This window comes from Aquila chrysaetos, chromosome 10, assembly GCF_900496995.4.
Source record: "Aquila chrysaetos chrysaetos chromosome 10, bAquChr1.4, whole genome shotgun sequence".
NCBI classification, from domain to species: domain Eukaryota; kingdom Metazoa; phylum Chordata; class Aves; order Accipitriformes; family Accipitridae; genus Aquila; species Aquila chrysaetos.
Genome location: NC_044013.1, coordinates 31,303,390 through 31,320,623, shown reverse-complemented (window position 1 = coordinate 31,320,623; position 17,234 = coordinate 31,303,390). Strand labels below are relative to the sequence as shown.

Below are 17,234 nucleotides of genomic sequence, written 5' to 3'. Positions count from 1 at the left end.
GTGAGGTGCTGGGCTTGGGCAGGGACCTGCAGCAAGAGGAGGGGTTTCCAGTCCTGGGAGCTGTGGGGAAGGGAGGTGGGATCTGAGGGTCAGGGCAGCAGGGAGGGTGCTGAGTGTGCAGGACCATCAAGATGGTTTGGTGGTGGCAGTGAGTTGCAGGGCACAGGTGGGACATGGGACTGTAGTGGCAGTGCAGGGGAGGCTCGCCAGTGGTGGGACTACTGCAGCTGGGCTGTGGGATGTATGCTGGATGCTCCCTTCTCTCTCCATAGCCAGAGACTCGGTGGACCAGGCCACAGCTGCTGGCTCCAGGATGGCCCCTCAGGACATGGAGCCCGGACGGCGACTCCACCTTTTCCGCCAGCACCCAGGACATGCCCTTTACCACCTCCCACATGCGTATCCTCAGAGGAACCTCAGGAGCTTTCCCCCGGAGCCAGCCCATGGCAACCCCTTCTTCCACTCTCCGGAGCTCTCCCAGCTGGATTTTGGCACCATCCACTACATGCCTTACAGGCCAGCCACCTCCCTGCTTGCCTGCGGCCACCCACCTCCCCTGGCCCCGGGCATGCTGGGCCAGCAGCACCCCAACCCCTCGGCGTGCGGGCAGATGCTGCCACCCCACAGGACTTGTTCTCTCCAGCCCCCCTGCCTGGGGCTCAAGGCAGCCCTGGTGCAGAAGCAGCACCGTGTACCCGCCCTGCGCCGGGGGGTCAGCCATGGCCACCAGCACAACAGCAGTGGCTCTGGGGAGAGCTATCTCACGGACCACAGCGGGTATCTGGCAGACGGGCCAGGCAGTGACTCCAGCTCGGGGCCCTGCCACGGTTCCTCCAGTGACTCCATGTTGAACTGCACGGACGTCAGTCTGCAGGGCATCCATGGCAGCTGCTCCACGTTCCGCAGCTCCCTCAGCAGCGACTACGACCCCTTCGTGTACTGCAGCTCAGAGGGACCCACCACGGACAACGGCCAGGAGCACCCACAGCCGCTGAGGGAGACGCGGCCCAGGTCCGTGGACCTGATGGTGCCTGGAGGTGCTGCTCCGGCCAAGGCCCAGGTGCTCAGCCACATCCACTACCACCACCACCAGCACCATCACTACAGAAGAGACATGGAGTGTCCACCTGGGCGCGCTGGGCAGGGGCCTGGGCAGCGCAAATCCCGGTACTCTGGGGCCAAAGTTGGCTTCCACGGTTCTCGGACACAAAAGAGGACCGAGAAAAACCATCACTGTCAGCAGCCTCTGGAAAGCAGTGCTGTGCTGCAGGAGGCAGCTCCAGCAGGACAGCCAACCTGTACCCAGCAAGGCTGGGAGTCCCCTCATGCCCCCTCCGCTTCTCCAAACAGATTGGACTTCAGTGTAGATGCCAACAGACAACCAGGAGCAGCTGGCACATCCCCTGTCCCGCTGCCCCCGAGACACAGCTTACAGAGCCGTCATCACCGAAGGAAAAGAAAGTGTCCCCTGGAGCCCGACCCTGCTCTCCTGCCTGAGGACTCAGCCTTGCCCAAAGCCTGCGATGCTCACATTCCTCACGGCCATCCCGCTGGCTACCGCTGCTCGCCCGAAGTCCAGCCTCTGATCCCAAGCGCTCCCCTGCCCTGCGGCTCAGGCTCTCGGCCGCTCTGGAAGTGTTTAGTGCTGCAGTCCAGCTCAGAGCTGAAAAAGCAGGAGGAGGGGTTGTCAGGACGGGAGGGAAACCGCACGGTTCCTGCTGATTTCTCGGGGACGGGCAACCCCAGACACAGTCTGAGTCTTCACCTTCACTGCCCGTCTCAGCAGGGTAGTCAGGGTAAGTCTGGGGTTTGCCTCTTCTTGCAGCAATCAGGTGAATAAGGGTGGTTTGCTGAAGGTACTCTGGCCGCCAGTAGACCTGGTATCTTCACAGTGAGCTTTCCTAGAGGACCACTGACAACAGATGTGTTTCAGAGCTCACCTGTCTGGAGATGATGGCCTGAATGATTAGCAAGTCTGTTAATGAGTGCACCAAACCCTGCAGTCTCATTCTAAAAATCATACAAATGAGAAATAAGGTGGCTATTTTTAACTAAAAATCTCTAGCAGCTGGAATATCTCCCAAAGGAAGGGGCAGTGTCCTTACATCAGGCTGGATGTCTTACTGGCAGAGTTGTTATCATTAAGGCTTATTGGGCTCTAGTTGTTTTAGCCAGCCCCAGCTAACCGGAATCAACAAGGAAGTGTGCGTGGCCAGTGGTAGTAGGAGAACAAACTAAATGAGTTTATGGATTTGCACATCTCTCATTTCTCACCTGCCTCTGTGCGTGGGAGTTGCTTTTTAGTGTCTTGGAAATCAGACATAATTAAAGTTTGGCCCTTTGCCTAACTGCTGTACATCTTTCGCTGAGAGAGGGAAAATGCATTTCAGACAAGGCTGTTTGAAAGAACCTAACTGAGTTTAGCTCCCAGGTCTTGCTCTCTCAGGCTTCTCTCAATATAGCAACCTGCGAGTCAGCATGGGCAGGTGCTGACTCCGAGCAGAGCCTGGCTCCCTTCCTCACCCTGGCACTGACTCACTGAAGGTCCTCGGGCAAATCATTTTGATTTAAGTACCAAATACAGATCTAGCTGCCTAATTTCTGTTAAAATGCTGGCCTTAAACTCGTGACTCACTGTGCCCATTGTGCCACAGAGATAATAACTTCCTCCACATGCTCGTCTATCCAGCCCTACACCACACCCAGGCTGCTGGTGGTGGAGCGCGGGCCGAGGAGGGAGCAGGGAAGGGGGAGAGGCTGGATGGGGCATGGTGCTCTGGGCTCCCAGACTCCCAGGAACAGATTTTTTTTTCCCAGGCGCAGAAGTGCCTGACACTGCAGATAGGTGGTATGGAAGGTTCTTCAAAGGGCCCGGAGGGATGCTGCTGTTCTGAGAGATAAGGAGGCAGCAGTGCAGAGCTGCCTCTCTGGTTTGCAGGTAGCTCTGAGTGCTGATGTCCCCTGAGGTGGAGCTGGTGGGAAGTGATATTGCCAGGACACAGCCCTCCCAGGGTCACAGCAGGGGACCTCCACATGGAGCAAGCCCTCCTGGCATGAGGGCAGGCTGCTCAGGAGTTGCTTTGAGCTCCCATTTCAAAATGAAACTGGGAGGTCTCCCCAAGCCACCAGAGCAGGAGTCTGTGCACCTAATGTGGGGCACTGGGTGCTGCAGTGTCCAGGGCATTGCAAGGGTCCATTCTGTGATGCCTCTGTCTCTTTGTAGATGGTCCCAGTGGCCCAGATCTGTGCCTACCTCCTGATGGCATGATGGGGGAAGGCTCTCTGACACCCATCCAGAGCCAGTGTGCTTTGCTAAGCTCACAGTCTTCATTCCCTCTTACCTCTGTTTACCAGTAGCTAGAAGGACCAATGTGTCTGAAAGCAGTGTGACTCTATGTCTATTTGACTACAGTAGCTTCTGTGGATGCTTTCAGGACCAGCCAGAGAGTCAGAATCTCATTGTAAGATTGAGAAAATACATAGAAAGGAAAGATTTAACTTTGTTAGGAACTGATGACAGTTGAAGAGAGTGGGAGCTCATGCAGAAAAGCCATCAAGCTGAAAACATGTTGGTTGACACAACACAACCTTTGAGTTATAATCATGTTGATTCTTTATCTTAGAAAGGGACTGGACATAAATCAATAGAGAACAAGTAAAAAGAGCAAAGAACGATCTCTATAGACAGTCCCATGTAAGCAGGACACAAAAAAATAGACAAGACCAAGAAGAAATGCATATATGCCTCTAGACAAATGTTGTAAGGCTGAAAATATAAGTGGATGAATTAGAAAGCCCAGCTTTAAATTAAAGTTTTGACATAAACTTTTCAGAAACCCAGTTTAAAAAAAAAAACAAGCAGTGGGATCCTGTAATTCCCAGGTGAAATTACAAAGAGGAGAAAAGTATGTCTCTTCTGGTGGCATGGGAGGGACACTATGCATTAAGGAGAGTGTAAAGTCCAATGACAAGTAACACAAAAATCCCCAATTGCGCCTAAGTAGGAGGAGTATGGTATTAGGGTTATAATACACTGCATTAGCACAGGCTGCAAAAGAGGAGCCTACATATACATGAGAATCTTCTTCAAATAATACTAAAAGTAACAGTCAAAAGAATAAGATGCTTTTGGGCGCAGGGATAATTTAAAGCCCCAGAAAAGGGCTGGCCAAGCAGCAGAGCAGAGAGGGCAATTTGAAGCAAGAAGCCGTTCTTCCAAAGTGAAGGTGTGGCTAGACAAAGAAACCAGAAAAGAGTTGGATGCAAAGCTAAGTGCAGAGCCACGGTGAAGCAGGCCAGGGAAGATTTCTATGAACAACTTGTGAAAAAGAGAGAGACTATTAATGCAAACGTTTTCAACTCCATCGGAAGGAAGAAGGCTGCCAGAGGCTCTGCAGGTCCAGGGAGTAACGGAGGTCTAAGAGGGATGTTCAAGGGCTGTAACCACATAGCAGAAGAGCAAACTGAATTTACTGCATTAGTGATCAGCATGGAAGTGCTTGAGGAGGTTCTCACCTTGGCGCATCTTTGTTCATGGCATGGGGTAGATGATCCCTCATAAATCACCAGTTTGAGCATTTCTGAAATGCATCAATAAAGTGGATAGTAACAAATTGCCAGGGCAACAGATCACTCGCCTGGGCATTGTGTAGGGGCTCAAGCACAAAACCGCTAAATCACGAATGTGGGCTGCAATCTGTTACCCATGCCCAGAGCCAGAAGGAAGAGCTGAGCGCAATATCAGCTTGAAATAGCTGAAGCAAGAGAATGATGAGCCTGACTTTCCTGCCAAGCAATTTGTTAAAAATTCAAATACATGGTCTGACTTGTAGGCACATGGCTAAATGTGAAAACCAGGGAAGGAGTCAACACAACTTTTGTAGAGAGATAACGCCTTGCAGATCTTTTAGGGGAATGAAGCTCTCAAAGGACAAAAGGGAAAGTGCTCTCATAGGTAAATAACTTGCCAAAAAGAATAGGAGACAAAGTGCAGATCAGTCTTAATGGAGGAAAGTTACTCAGAGAAGGAGGAAAGTCAAATTCTGCAACTGTCTGCACCTTTCAGCAAGTTCATAAATATCCTGTACAAGGAGAGGAGATAGCAAAGTTTATAAAAGACAAAATCCTTCAGGACTGTCAGCTTTAAAACTGGTTACAAAGCATTACAGAAGGATCTCCTGTTGCTGTGTTATCAGGAATAGAGTGGTGGATGAAATCCCATGTAAGTAGCACAAAATGCCACACACAAGCAGAACCGCTTCAAAGTAAAAATCAAATTATTACTAGGAGCTAGCTGGGAACAAATGTGGGACAAGCAGAGTGTGCCATGATGCAGCTGCCTAAGTGTGTGATGCTTTCACAGCTAGCATCCACCACTGATCACCACTTCCCCCAAAAAAGATATAGCAGACTTGGGAGAAGTGCAGAAAGGTATCAGTACAATCACAACGATGAGGTTTTTCTGAGAAAACAGAAAGAATATAGAGACTTTCATGTGGGAAAAAAGATGATTAGCAGAGGATATGAAAGAGAGGATATGAAATCAGGAGAGCAGGGGAGAAGGCAGATAAGAGAGACTCACTGGTGCTTATAACAAAATAAGTGGTGGCATCAAATGGGAACCAGAAGCTTTAAAACACCCAATAAAGTAAAGTAACACATGGTGTGTTATGAAACTGGTGCTTATTGCCCAGAGGAAGTAGGTGCCAGAAGTAAAATGGGTTTGAGAGCCTAGATCAAGAGCTATCAAATGCAGATATGCAAATACACTCTCTGGCTCAGGAAGTCCCTAAACCAGGGTTTCCAGAAGCTGACAGTGCTCCTGTGGGATGCAGCACCCTCCAGGTGTGCGCTTACCTTGCCCAGCTGCAAGGTGAGGCTGAATCTTGGTCCACTGCCCCTGGAGAAACTCCACTTGTGCAGGCAGTGCCATGCATTGGCATCGCAAGGAATAACACTGCCCACAGCCATTGCCAGCGTGCTGCAGCTGATCCCAAAGGTACTTGCATGATCTTGGAGTTTATGCCACTTCCTTGAGCACCTCCACCAGCTTTTCTTGGTGGGGTTTGCATAAAGATACATCCCTGCCTCTCTTGCCTGGGAGACTATACCTGGAGTTGTTTCACTGAAGAACCAATCCTCAAGCAATGCGGAATGGATCCTCTTAAGAGAAGTCAGACAACTAGCAGTGAATTACAGCTAGATGGCTTCCTAAACCACCCCAGCACGCATGTATCTTGTCCCAGAACAGCCAGATTACTCCCAGCACAGGCTGATGAAATCTCTTGATTTCTCTCTCTGGGAAGTCACACCTCCTGCAGCATGCTGTCAGCATCCTCCCCCTCTCCTCCATCTCCTGCTCATCCTTTTAGCCATTCCCTTTCATGTCATGTCTTTGATCTTTGCTAGAGAGGGGGAGAGGGATTAGAGGGCAGAAAAAGACCACTGTTAAAACCTCACTGTTAAAACCTAACACTCAAAGAACAAGATTTCTGTTGTATCACCAAGGTGTGCTCCTTCAGGTCATTGCCTGGTGTGGGTCTCAATGGCCAGTTCAGCAACTGAGGCTCTACCACCTCTCCTAATTCAAGACCTTTTTTTAACCTTCCTTTCTGTTTATATAATAGGGGACACTCACACAGGCATGGTTTTCAGAAATATTTTAATAATGCTATTTGAGACTCAGGGCATCTGACTAATCACAGAGTGATCAAAGCTGTACAGTCCCTTTTGCATTGCACATAAGCTGGTGTACATGAGAAGCAGTTGGCAATGGCTTATTCAATGTACTGGTGACACAAATCACAAATGCCAGCTACCTTCAAACGTTGTCTTCTGGTACTTGGACCATGCCTGCACATACATGTATAACACTGTGTCTGTGCATTAATTTTCCCATGTTGATTAGCTACATTTTCTAAGCAGAATCTCATTTGCTTGTTTTCTTCCCATATATTTAATTTTCAGAGGTCCTGTTCCTACAGCTGGTGATTTATTACAAACAAGAATTTGCTGTGACTGTTTTGAAAAGTTGTTTGAATTGCTCTCTGAATATCTATATAGGCAGTTGTCTCCTGTTGATCTCAGGAACATTCAGGAAAAGGGAAATGTGAAAAATAATGCATGTATGCCTTTACTGGGCTATGCTGACCCTGTGTGAGAGCTCTGGGCAGACTTGAGAGACATCTGGGAAAGGGACTGTGGTGTGTGCGTCAACACTCAGTCACTTAGAAAGCGACTATCTGAAGCAATACTTCAGGGTGCACCATTTCTAGGCAGCCCTTATGTTCAATGTTTCAAAGTAAACTACTCAGCATTTGCCTGTCAATAATTTACCAGGCGGAAGGAGTTGGTGAAGAGCATGAGCCGCAGTCTTTGCTGGCTGGGCATGAAGGATTGGCATTTATGGCCAACCACCACTCATTGGGTTTGGCTTATTTGGGACTCAGAAGCAATTTGTGCAACTTCTTGAACACCATGAAATGCATGTGCCATCCCTTTCTTGCATGCACACATCACTTGCAGTCTGCTTTTGTTGTCTGGAGTTTCTGTTGTTGTTGTCGCCTGTCCCTGGAAGATGCTGCCTTGGCACTGTGTGAGTATGAGTCGGTGTTATTTTCTGTTGCTAATAATTTTTAAAATGGCTGCAGAGATTTTCCTTAAAGAGCAAACATCAAAAAGCCTCAAAAGCAAACATCTAGTAGCGATATGAATGCTGGGGTGCACCATGCCCTCAGCCTGTACCTTCTGAAATATTTGAAGGGTAGCTTGACATCTTATCTTTACATTTTATTGTGCTTTAACTTATAGGAATAAACTGACTGGGGAGGTGGCCAGAAAAGTCCCTCCAAAATACTGGGAGAAACTTGGTGGCTTTCCCTGCAGCATCTGTTCTCTGTATTGCAGGGTCAAGGCCCCAGCAGCTGCAGAGTCTGGGACTGTTCAGCTAGTTGCAGCTGACACTTTTCTTTTTCCTTTTCTTTGAATGCAGGATCTGAAGAGGAGGTCCAGGATGTCCATGAACACTCAGTTTAATAAAACACTGGCCTGTTTGCTTACTAGAAAGCTGGAGTGGACAAAGATGTTCAGCGTACCAGCCGTAGAGGAGCTCACATCTTGCTCTTTGCACAGGCAATGCGTAATAACCAGCCCTGACCTGCATGGCCCACACCAAGATGCAGACTGCAAATAAGCAATGTGACACTTGTGGTCTCCTCACATGGTCCCAGGTTGCAATGGTCACACAAATACAGAGCCGTGTTCTCCAGGTCCCATTCTCCTTTGAAGGCACAGGCAGCCCATCTTCATCCTGTGGCATCTATCTGCGTGGGCTGGCTTGCTCAAAGAGCGGCCTTGGGATTCACCAGCTGGAGAGCTTGCGGAGTGAGTGCAAGCTGCTATTTTGGCATGTTCATGCCACAGAAGGTTTTGCTAAAGACTTCAAAAATAAACAAGCCTTCGAGACCAAAAGCTGCAGAAATGACTTTCTGTGGTCTGGTAGCTCCTGACTTCATTTCCTCACTTAGGTCAAAAGCCAGGTTTCTTCATTCAACTTTTCCACTCTTATTTCAGACACAGGAACAAGCTATTCTCCATCTCACCACTCACAGGTCTGCCCTGCAAGTTGCTGCTTCTGACTTCATTGGAAACCAACAGCTCTCACCACTTTTGATCACTTTGTTGTCCCTCAGCTGACGCCACCTCGGCCATTTGCTACAATCTGCGAGCAGCAGGAGAGGTGAAGACACAGGGACAATGGCAGGGAAGGAGCTGGGTCAGACTCTATTGCAAAGAATCCACCCTCTCATCTGGCAATGTGAACAAGTCTCTCACTCATCCTCTAACTCCTCCACCTACCTTCAGAACAAGTGTGATGGCCACCCCTGTTAAGAGCAACTCATTTGTTAGGCATATTTCAAACCTGAGATGCCCCAGTCACAGGAGTCATGGAAAATCCTTGAGTTCACGTGGCTCCTGCTTCTCTCCTTCCTCCCTTGTTGCCCCAAGACACAGCAAAAATTCCCAGCAAAAGCATCCATAATAAATGCAGAGCAGAGCCCCATCCATCACCTGGCCTTATCTTCGTATTCCTGAGTCACCTGAAATGATCCTGCAAAAGAATTTTTCAAAATACCCTTCTGCCTTTTCTAACTTTTTGATGATGGAGAGAGAAAACTTGAGAAATTGCTAGGCTCTTGGTTTATTACTTTTTCCCCCTTCCCATTTGTGGGGGTTTTTTTTTGAATGTCACTACTTCTTATTTCCTACATCATATAATTTGGGGACATTCAAGTAAATAAAACCTGCCAAATTCAAAACATACAGAACCCGAACAGTTTTCATACAGCAGGGAATTAGACTGTCGAGTTCATTGCCCTAAATGATCTTTCAGGCCAAAGAATTAGCCAGATTCCCACATGAAGCGCACATTTATACAGCACCAAGTGTTTCCAGAGTTAATGCTAATGAAGCATTGGTGAGGACAGTACACTGGAGCTGAAGGTAACTCCTGACAATTTGAAATCCGGTGTAGGGACAGACTTCCCCCATCTGCTCAGTAAGCTTTCTGTGTCTTCCTTTGAAGCAGCAGCTTCTTCTCCAGTTCAGGAGAGCGCACTGGTTATGTAGTCCCAGTTCAGGATAATTCTGCCTCTGCCTTCGTTGGTGAGGAAAGCTTTTTATGGGGTTTGCTGCCCTTAATCTTTGAAAAAGGCATCTTTGTCCCAGCTGCTAATCAGTCACTGACATTCAAGTGATGGTTTGAAAAGTCAGCCAATAGCACTGTTTTAAACAAAACACTATTCCCTTGCAAGTGTTCGTTTCTTGTCTCCTGTGACCAAGCCACTGCAGGACCTTTCAGTCTAGAGAAGAGCTGAATTTCTTTCATGAAATAACTCAGCAGAACTACATTTTAACCTTTCCGGGCTCTTCTCGCTTGTCCTACAGAGCAAGCTCGCAAGCAAGACACAAGCTCGGATGTTTTCTCTCTTTCAGGGAAGTCAGTCTTAAACTAGAGGAAGAAAACCCAGGAGTGGGTCTAGATTCCCCCTGTTCAACTTCTTGTGCATGTGGTCCATGGCTTGTCTCAACCAGCTCCCTACATCCTTGACTATCCTGGAGGGCTCCGATGACTTTTCAGAGGGGAGGGTCATGAAGTCTGGGTGCGCCCACTGGTTTCTTTAGGAGTCAAGAAGGCTGAGAGCCTCCAGGGATGCATTTCACTGCCTCAAAGGAACGAGCATCTAGTTTGCAGTCTAAAAGTCCTCTTTCCTTCCTTATCCTTAAAAAAAAAGGAGGGCTCTGAATCTGTGGCAAGCACCAAGCTTCTTGGAGAAAGTGGTCAGCACTAACGCACCCTTTCCACTCCCTACTGCAGTATTACCAGGCTGCGCAGGGCAATGCCTGCTTTAAAGTTATTTCCCTTCCAGATGTTATGCTGCTGCTCCTTTTCATCTAGAAAATGGCCATCCTAGATGCTGGGCCCCCTCCCTGGGGCTTGCTGAGCTGAATGAGAGCGTGCAGGTCTGCCTCGCTGGGTTCTCATGTGGGAGGAGAGGGAGGAACTCTCCGGGAAGGTAGCTTTTAAGATCCTCTTCCGTAGACGGACTACCATCCTTGGCTGCCTGGAAGGGAAGAAGCAATATCTGAGAAAATGGGGAATGGCTCCTCTCAGTTCTGTACCTCTTGCTTCTGGGCGATGCTTTTGAGTGCTCAGTACCCTTGGGCTCCATCACCCAATTTCTTCAGCATCACTGCAATGAAGTGGAGCTCATTTTCCTTCGTTACGTCCAAAGTCCCAGCTGAAAACCGATGGAAGCCGGAGCATCCCAAACTCCCTCTATCTGAAACCGAAGCCCCAGCCCTTCCCCAGGGACTGGACCTCCCACCCCACCGAGATGGGTACCGTGGGCCGGGCTGGGTGGACCTCCCCCCTTCCTGCACAGAGCCTCTGCTCTCCCTTTTAAAATGTTCAGATCCTTTTGAAATGTGAATATAGGTTTGTTTTTTTGTTGTTGGTTTTTGTTTTGTCTTTTTGCTGAGTCTGTCCTGGCTCTTGGGACTTGGGAATAAATTATGACCCCCCAAAAAAGGAAGAATACGTTTTATATATATGCAAAACTGTGTATTTATGTCCGATAGAAACAAGATGTGTGGATACGCTGATGTGCTCAGAAATATATTTATTTACTAATATATTTATCCATGTACACGGTCTGCTCGCCTGGTTTTGTTCTTTGTACCGAGCCATCGGGGCTGTGCCTCCATCCAACGCCACGGTAAAAAGTCGCTCGGACGGCAGCCCCGGCCCGCTCTGACGGCAGGCTCCGGCCGGGGCGCTGGGCCGGCTCTGCCCTTGTCTGGAGCCCCGGGGCCCGGGCGCTGCTGCCCGCCCCCTGCTCCCCTCGGCGGCTTCTCTGCCGCCCTCCGCCGGGCGTGGAGCCTTGCGGGGCGGCGGGCGGAGCCCACACGGCCGCTGCTGCCTTCCCCGCCGCTGCCAGGCCCGGCCCGACCTGGCCCCGCTCTGCGCCTGCGCGGCGGAAGCGCGGGCGGCGGCGGCGGCGGCGGCGGCGGCGGCGGGATGGCGCTGGAGACTGTCCCGAAGGACCTGCGGCACCTCCGCGCCTGCCTGCTCTGCTCCCTCGTCAAGGTGCGACCGGGACCAGGACCGCTCCCCGCCCGGCCCCGGCCCTCCTGCCCCGGCCCGGGCCTTCCCCCGCCCGGCCCAGGCCCTTCTCCCCGTCCCCTCTACCACCCGGCTCGGGCCTCCCTCGGCCTCCGGGCGCTTCCCCGCCCGGACGGGCCTTCCCCCTCCCTTCCCCCGGCGCAGGCCTCCCTGGCTCCCGCCGGCCCTGCCCGGCTCTCCCCTCCCTCCGCCAGCCCCTGCGGCCGCCCCGGTCCCGGCCCGGCCCCGACCCTCCTCCCCCGGCCCCGCGCTGACGCCTCTGTCCCCCTCAGACCATCGACCAGTTCGAGTACGACGGCTGCGACAACTGCGATGCCTACCTGCAGATGAAGGGCAACCGGGAGATGGTCTACGACTGCACCAGCTCCTCCTTCGACGGGTGAGTGGGGCCCGGGCCCGGGCCGGCCACGCTCCCCAGGGTGCCTGGGGACGCCAACGTGGCACTGCCATGTCACCTGGCCGGGAAACATCACCTCACTCCCATTCTTCCCATAGGATCATTGCAATGATGAGCCCTGAGGACAGCTGGGTCTCCAAGTGGCAGCGAATCAGTGAGTGGTTTTTCCCAGCTGGTTTGGGAGCCGGAGATCCCATTTCTCCAGCAAACCCTTCTCTGGGGCAGTGGGAGTTGCTGTTCGGGCTGCGGAGGGGATTTCTGCTCCCAAAGAGGGGGCATCCGTGCACGCAGAGGCTGGCAGGGATGCTTGCCCACCCGGCTGATGCCGTGCAGGGTAATGCAGTGTTTTCTTTCCCCCAGGTAACTTCAAGCCAGGTGTCTACGCAGTGTCTGTGACTGGCCGCCTGCCCCAAGGTAATGCTGTCAGCTCGTGTTAAGGGGAGGCTCCTGCATGGATGGGAGCTGAGGGATTATTCTGCACATTAGATGTTGGGGCTGTAGCCATCTCCAAGGTGACAAACTGGGAGGTGCATTGTGCTGTACCTGTGTGATGAAATCAGGATTTGGGGGTTCAGTGAACACTGTGTGTTTTGAACAGAGCACACGCCTTGTGGCTGAAGGAGTTAGCAAGGTGACAGCAAGAAGGAGATGCTGAATGGGAGGGTGGTTTCAGGGTTCTGCAGACAGGTTTTCTGCATGCAGTCATTCAGCACTATGCCTGCCAGAAGTTGATATTGAAGATGCTGCTGACTAAAACCTGTGACAATAAGCAGGCTATCAGAGGGTTAGACTGTGATTAAAGGGTGACTCCAGAAAGTGGGTGCATTTCAAACTGTTCACCTACAGGGAAACATGAAGGTTTGTCCATAGAAAAGAGTTTTGCAGGTTGGGATGCTGTTATGGCAATCTCGGTGAGCAGATACCCCTTTCCATCATCATACTGCACTGAGGGCTTATATTACGGTGGTTTGGTGTGGTTATAAATGGAGTGGAGGGTGTAGAGGGTTGGCCTTACCCTCCATAATGCAGAAACTGCATCATCTGTCTAGCTGAGAGCCTCTGCCCTGTACGTAGCCCCAGGGCAGACTCCTAACCTGTGCCCCTTCCCAGGAGTGCCGCCATCCTGTAGGCCCAGGGTGAAAGCTGCGCTTGTGTCTGGAATCACAGGCTCCTTATTTCTGACCTGAGCTCCTCCATCTGTGGTGGGAAGGAGCTGGAACATCACAAGGCTTGAAGCCAAGGCCTGCTGGCACAGCTTTGGCACATCCGAAATAACCGGAGTGCAGCAGGTGATGGCATAAGCTTGATGGTGGCCGCAGGCAGGGAGCACAGGGCAGCAGGCAGAGAGAGTACAGGTGGGAGATGCTGTCTTTGGTCTCTCTCAGCCCATTCTCGCATCACGGGGAGGAGTGAGAGGACTGGGGAGCAAGGTAACCAGCAGGCTGCACTCATGGGCCTTGCAAGCTGTCATTTGGCTGTCCCTTGGTGCATGACGCTGGTGAGAGCCACGCTGAACCCCGTGGTGCTCTTCTGACGTCACTGTTCTTAAGGGGTTACTGAGAAGGTGGGACATGGCAGGCAGGTCACAGAAATGACTGAAAGATTGAAGTCATACCCTTAAGAGCTTGACTGTTCAGCACAGTCATAATATTCAAACATTTTCAGGTAGGAAATAAGGTAAATAAAATCTCTACCTGGTTCTTTCCCAAGGCAAAACAAGAGTTGATGTTTGGGAGCTCTATCTAGACATTTAAACTAGAAGAGGGAACACTCTTAAGACTTCTATTAGAAGAAATTAGGATGATTGTCCAGTTCTTGATCTCTGCAATGAAGGCTACGTGACAGAGCAACCAGATTTTTTCAAGGCTCCTCATCCCTAAAGAATACTGAAATGTCTTTGTCTCCTTGCTGCAGGGATTGTCCGAGAGCTGAAGAGCCGTGGTGTGGCTTACAAGTCCCGAGACACAGCTATAAAAACCTAAGGGGCTCTTGTGCTGCCTGGAGGATTCCCCAGTGCTATGTTTGGAGAGGCAGCAGGCACGCAGGACACTGCTCCGAAATCTTTTAGCTTTAGCATATGGGAAAGCGAGCCTGGACTCAGAGGGAGCTTGCTGGCTCGGCTCTTCTCGCTCAATACCTCTGGACTCTGCTGTACCACTGTCTGCCCACACAGACCATAGACATTTTTTTGAGCCTTGACAAGGGGGAGGGCATGAGTAGGTCTGGGAAAGTGGTGTTTAATGGTGTGCAGAAGCTTTTTTTACAGTTGGTGTGGAAAAGAGGAGAGCTGGGATATAGCTGTGTAAATATTTCAATAAAATGTACTGCCTGATCAGAGTTGAGTCCATCTGTATGCTCAGTCACTAGTTTCACCCACTGCAGGGTGTGGATGGTACGGTGAGGGGTTTCACACTCAGCCCCCTGCCCCCCAGCCTGTTTGGAGCCTAGGACTGCCATCACTTCTTATGCCATGGACCACATTCCTGCCTCAAGAGGGAGATCCTGCGCTGGCTGAATTGGGGTGTCCTTTGCTGTAGGAACAAGCAGACTAACGATTTGTGCCTTACAGCTCAGGGCTGGATGGAATAGGTAAGATGATGTGAAGTATTTCATGCAGAGGTAGTTATCTGGAGGTCTCAGTGCCCTGGGCCTGCAGGATCCTGTACAAGCGACGTGGAAGCAGGCTTGAAGGACCTTCAACTGGCTGTTGCTGGCCTCCAGGGCAGGCAGAGCGAGACCAGCCTGTTGCTGGTGTGGTTGGGAGGCAGCACCGGGCCTTGCGGAGGGGAGGGATGGACGAGCAGGGGTGGAAACACCCATCTAGCCTCGTATTTGTAGAGATCTGGCTGTTTCGAGTGTCAGCCTGGGTACTGTCTGCATTGCATAGGCTCCTGAGAGATTTGGTCTCCTTAGCTGGTGGCTCTTGCCTAATATGTTTTGCTCCAGTTCAGTAGCAGCCACCGATCACAAAGGTGGCTTGTCCAAGGGCAGAGTCCTAGATCAGTAGCTCTGTGAAATGAGCATTTTCTTTTCTTTTCTGAGATAATCCTGTAGCTGGAAAGCTCAATTTTTGTTTTCTGTAGACAAATAGTGGAAAAGCAATACAGCCTGAAAACTGCATTTGATCAGGGATGAAAGTGGCTGCAGTGAAGGGAATGCATCGCTGTTGGGGGGAGTGATGCTGTCAGGAGCAGGGAGGCAACGTGCTCTCTGTCCTGCTCTGATTTGTAGAGCTGGCCCTGAAAGAGTTCCAGGCGCTACAGGTCAGCCAGAGCCTGGCTTCCTGTGGGGTTTCAGAGCAGATATGTGGCTGGAGGAGACTGCTGTGAGCACAGGGGGGCTGTGTGGGGGCTGCAGTGTTAGTCGAGACTTCTTAAACCACGTTTCTCCTGGGGACTTGCAGACATGATGCTGAAGTCAGGAGTATTTGCTCGGTGCAGACCAGGACCAAGTCAAGTTGGTGGTGGGCTCTGAGCTCCAGCAGACCCCTCCAGGTGCAGATCACCTTTTGTGGGAAGAGCTGAGTGCTTCAACCCCTGGCCAGGGGGTTAGAGCCTCCTCTTGGGAAGATGGAGCAGCAGGTTCATGTCCTCGGGCAGAGGAGGGAGTTGACTGTGATCTTCACGCATCCGTGGTGAATGTCCAAAGCACTTGAGTTACCTGATAGTTATTCCCCAGGCTTGCTTGGTTGCAGAGACTGGGCAGGAGATGTACCTTGGAAATGCCTGGTAGGTCAGGTCTGTGGGAGAGAGGTGCAACTGTCCCAGCAGCCCAGGGCATGACTCCACAGGATGCTCAGGTTTAGACATTTTGGCCATGGACCTCTGGGCCCTGGAGGGCAATTTTGGGCTGGCTGTGCCATGAGAGGCAAGGGGTGAGCTGGGATCCCCCCAGGGCACATTCATCCCCTGCAGAATGGTCCAGGAAAGCTGCAGCCAGTGCTGTCTGGGCAGCTGTGTGAGGCTGATGAGAGCTGACAAGGCTCAGAAAGAAAGGGGTCAAGGAGGATGAAACAGGCAGCAATTTCTCCTGCTGGAGCAAGATGGGTCTGGGGAGTGAGGTTTTGGCTCCAGACAGGTTGGAAGGATGTTGGGAATGATGAAGATCAGCAGCACTGGCCGTGCCTACCCCTGGAAGCCTCACCCTTCCAGTGCCACGGGGTGGCAGCAGGGCTTTGTGGAGCGGGGCTGGAGCCTGGCGATGGGCTGGGGTGAAGCTGCTGGGGATGGACCTGAGCAAGGGAGACCTGAGGCACATCTCCATTTTCCACTGTATTTCACAGTGCCTTTTGCTCCCTACTAGCTTCCCAGGTTGTGTCCCCCTTCCCTGGCTCCAGGGATGGGTATGGCCATGCTGGAGCTGCTCCAGTGCTGGAGGCACATCAGGACCCCTTCCTCCAGTTCCAGGCCACCTTGTCCCCTGGCCCCACGGTGCAGAGGAGGAGATGAAGGCTCTGCACAGGACCCCAGGCAGGGTGGGCTTGTTTGGCTGGGCTCCGGGTGTGGGTCTGCAGGCATGGTGTTGTTCATGTCTCCCTTCCTGGGAAGCTGCAGTCTTGCGGTAACACGGTCACTACCCAGGGCTGCGACCTTTGATTAGGAAATTGTCCCCAGGGAGCAGTGTGCATTGTCACTGTGCATCTCAGGGAAGGTGAGGGGGCTTGTAAACCCCTCAGGGACCTCACCCCTTACTAGGAAGCACAATCGGTCCAGGTCATACAGAGTTAAGACTGGTGGGGGCTGCAATGCAAGTGCAATAGAGTCAGAACAGCAAGGCAAACAGGCTGAAGGCCGGTGGTCTTTCAGAGGGAGCTGCACCTCCTCTGCCTGCAGCAGCTCGCAGTGCTTCCAAGAACCTGGTGCCTCCGATCAGGCTGGCTCGGTGAGCCTCTTCCTTGCGAGCTTGCTTGCTCGCTCACCCACACATGCACCACATCTCCCAGCCCACGCCGCCTGAGTGATTCATTGCTCCCAGGCTGCCGAAGCTGAGCATTGGACCTCTGCAAAGCACCTGAAATGAGCATTTTAGTTAGACTCCAGCCCCAAAGCTGCCAGGTTTTGTAGCAGCAAAAAGCAAATGGATGCAGAGCTTTATTTGCTGAGAAAAGTAGGGCAGGGAGCTCTCACGTTGAAGAAATTGGAGGAAAAATGTGCG

At 51.5% G+C, this 17,234-nt stretch overlaps 2 protein-coding genes across 2 annotated transcripts in view; both read left to right on the top strand.

Moving 5' to 3' along the window:
* The window catches only part of RNF43 (ring finger protein 43), a 63,537-nt gene extending 52,330 nt beyond the window's left edge, over positions 1-11,207 (top strand). The window contains exons 8-9 of the mRNA XM_030026989.2: positions 273-1,796; positions 7,991-11,207. Of these exons, the coding sequence (XP_029882849.1) occupies positions 273-1,796; positions 7,991-8,034 (1,568 nt within the window). The 3' untranslated portion in view covers positions 8,035-11,207. The remainder of the gene's footprint in view (positions 1-272; positions 1,797-7,990) is intronic.
* Positions 11,208-11,495: 288 nt separating this feature from the next.
* SUPT4H1 (SPT4 homolog, DSIF elongation factor subunit) lies at positions 11,496-14,415 on the top strand. Its single transcript, XM_030029085.2, has 5 exons — positions 11,496-11,647; positions 11,956-12,062; positions 12,179-12,234; positions 12,441-12,494; positions 13,995-14,415. Exons 1-5 carry the CDS (start codon positions 11,579-11,581, stop codon positions 14,060-14,062), a joined length of 354 nt encoding a protein of 117 aa, XP_029884945.1. The 5' UTR covers positions 11,496-11,578; the 3' UTR covers positions 14,063-14,415.
* Positions 14,416-17,234: the final 2,819 nt, after the last annotated feature.

Excerpts from the sequence above, each read along its gene's own strand:
- SUPT4H1 (XM_030029085.2), top strand. The coding sequence starts at position 11,579 with ATGGCGCTGGAGACTGTCCCGAAGGACCTGCGGCACCTCCGCGCCTGC. Across the intron at positions 11,648-11,955 it reads TGCTCTGCTCCCTCGTCAAG|ACCATCGACCAGTTCGAGTA; the intron begins GTGCGACCGGGA and ends TGTCCCCCTCAG. Across the intron at positions 12,495-13,994 it reads GACTGGCCGCCTGCCCCAAG|GGATTGTCCGAGAGCTGAAG; the intron begins GTAATGCTGTCA and ends TCCTTGCTGCAG.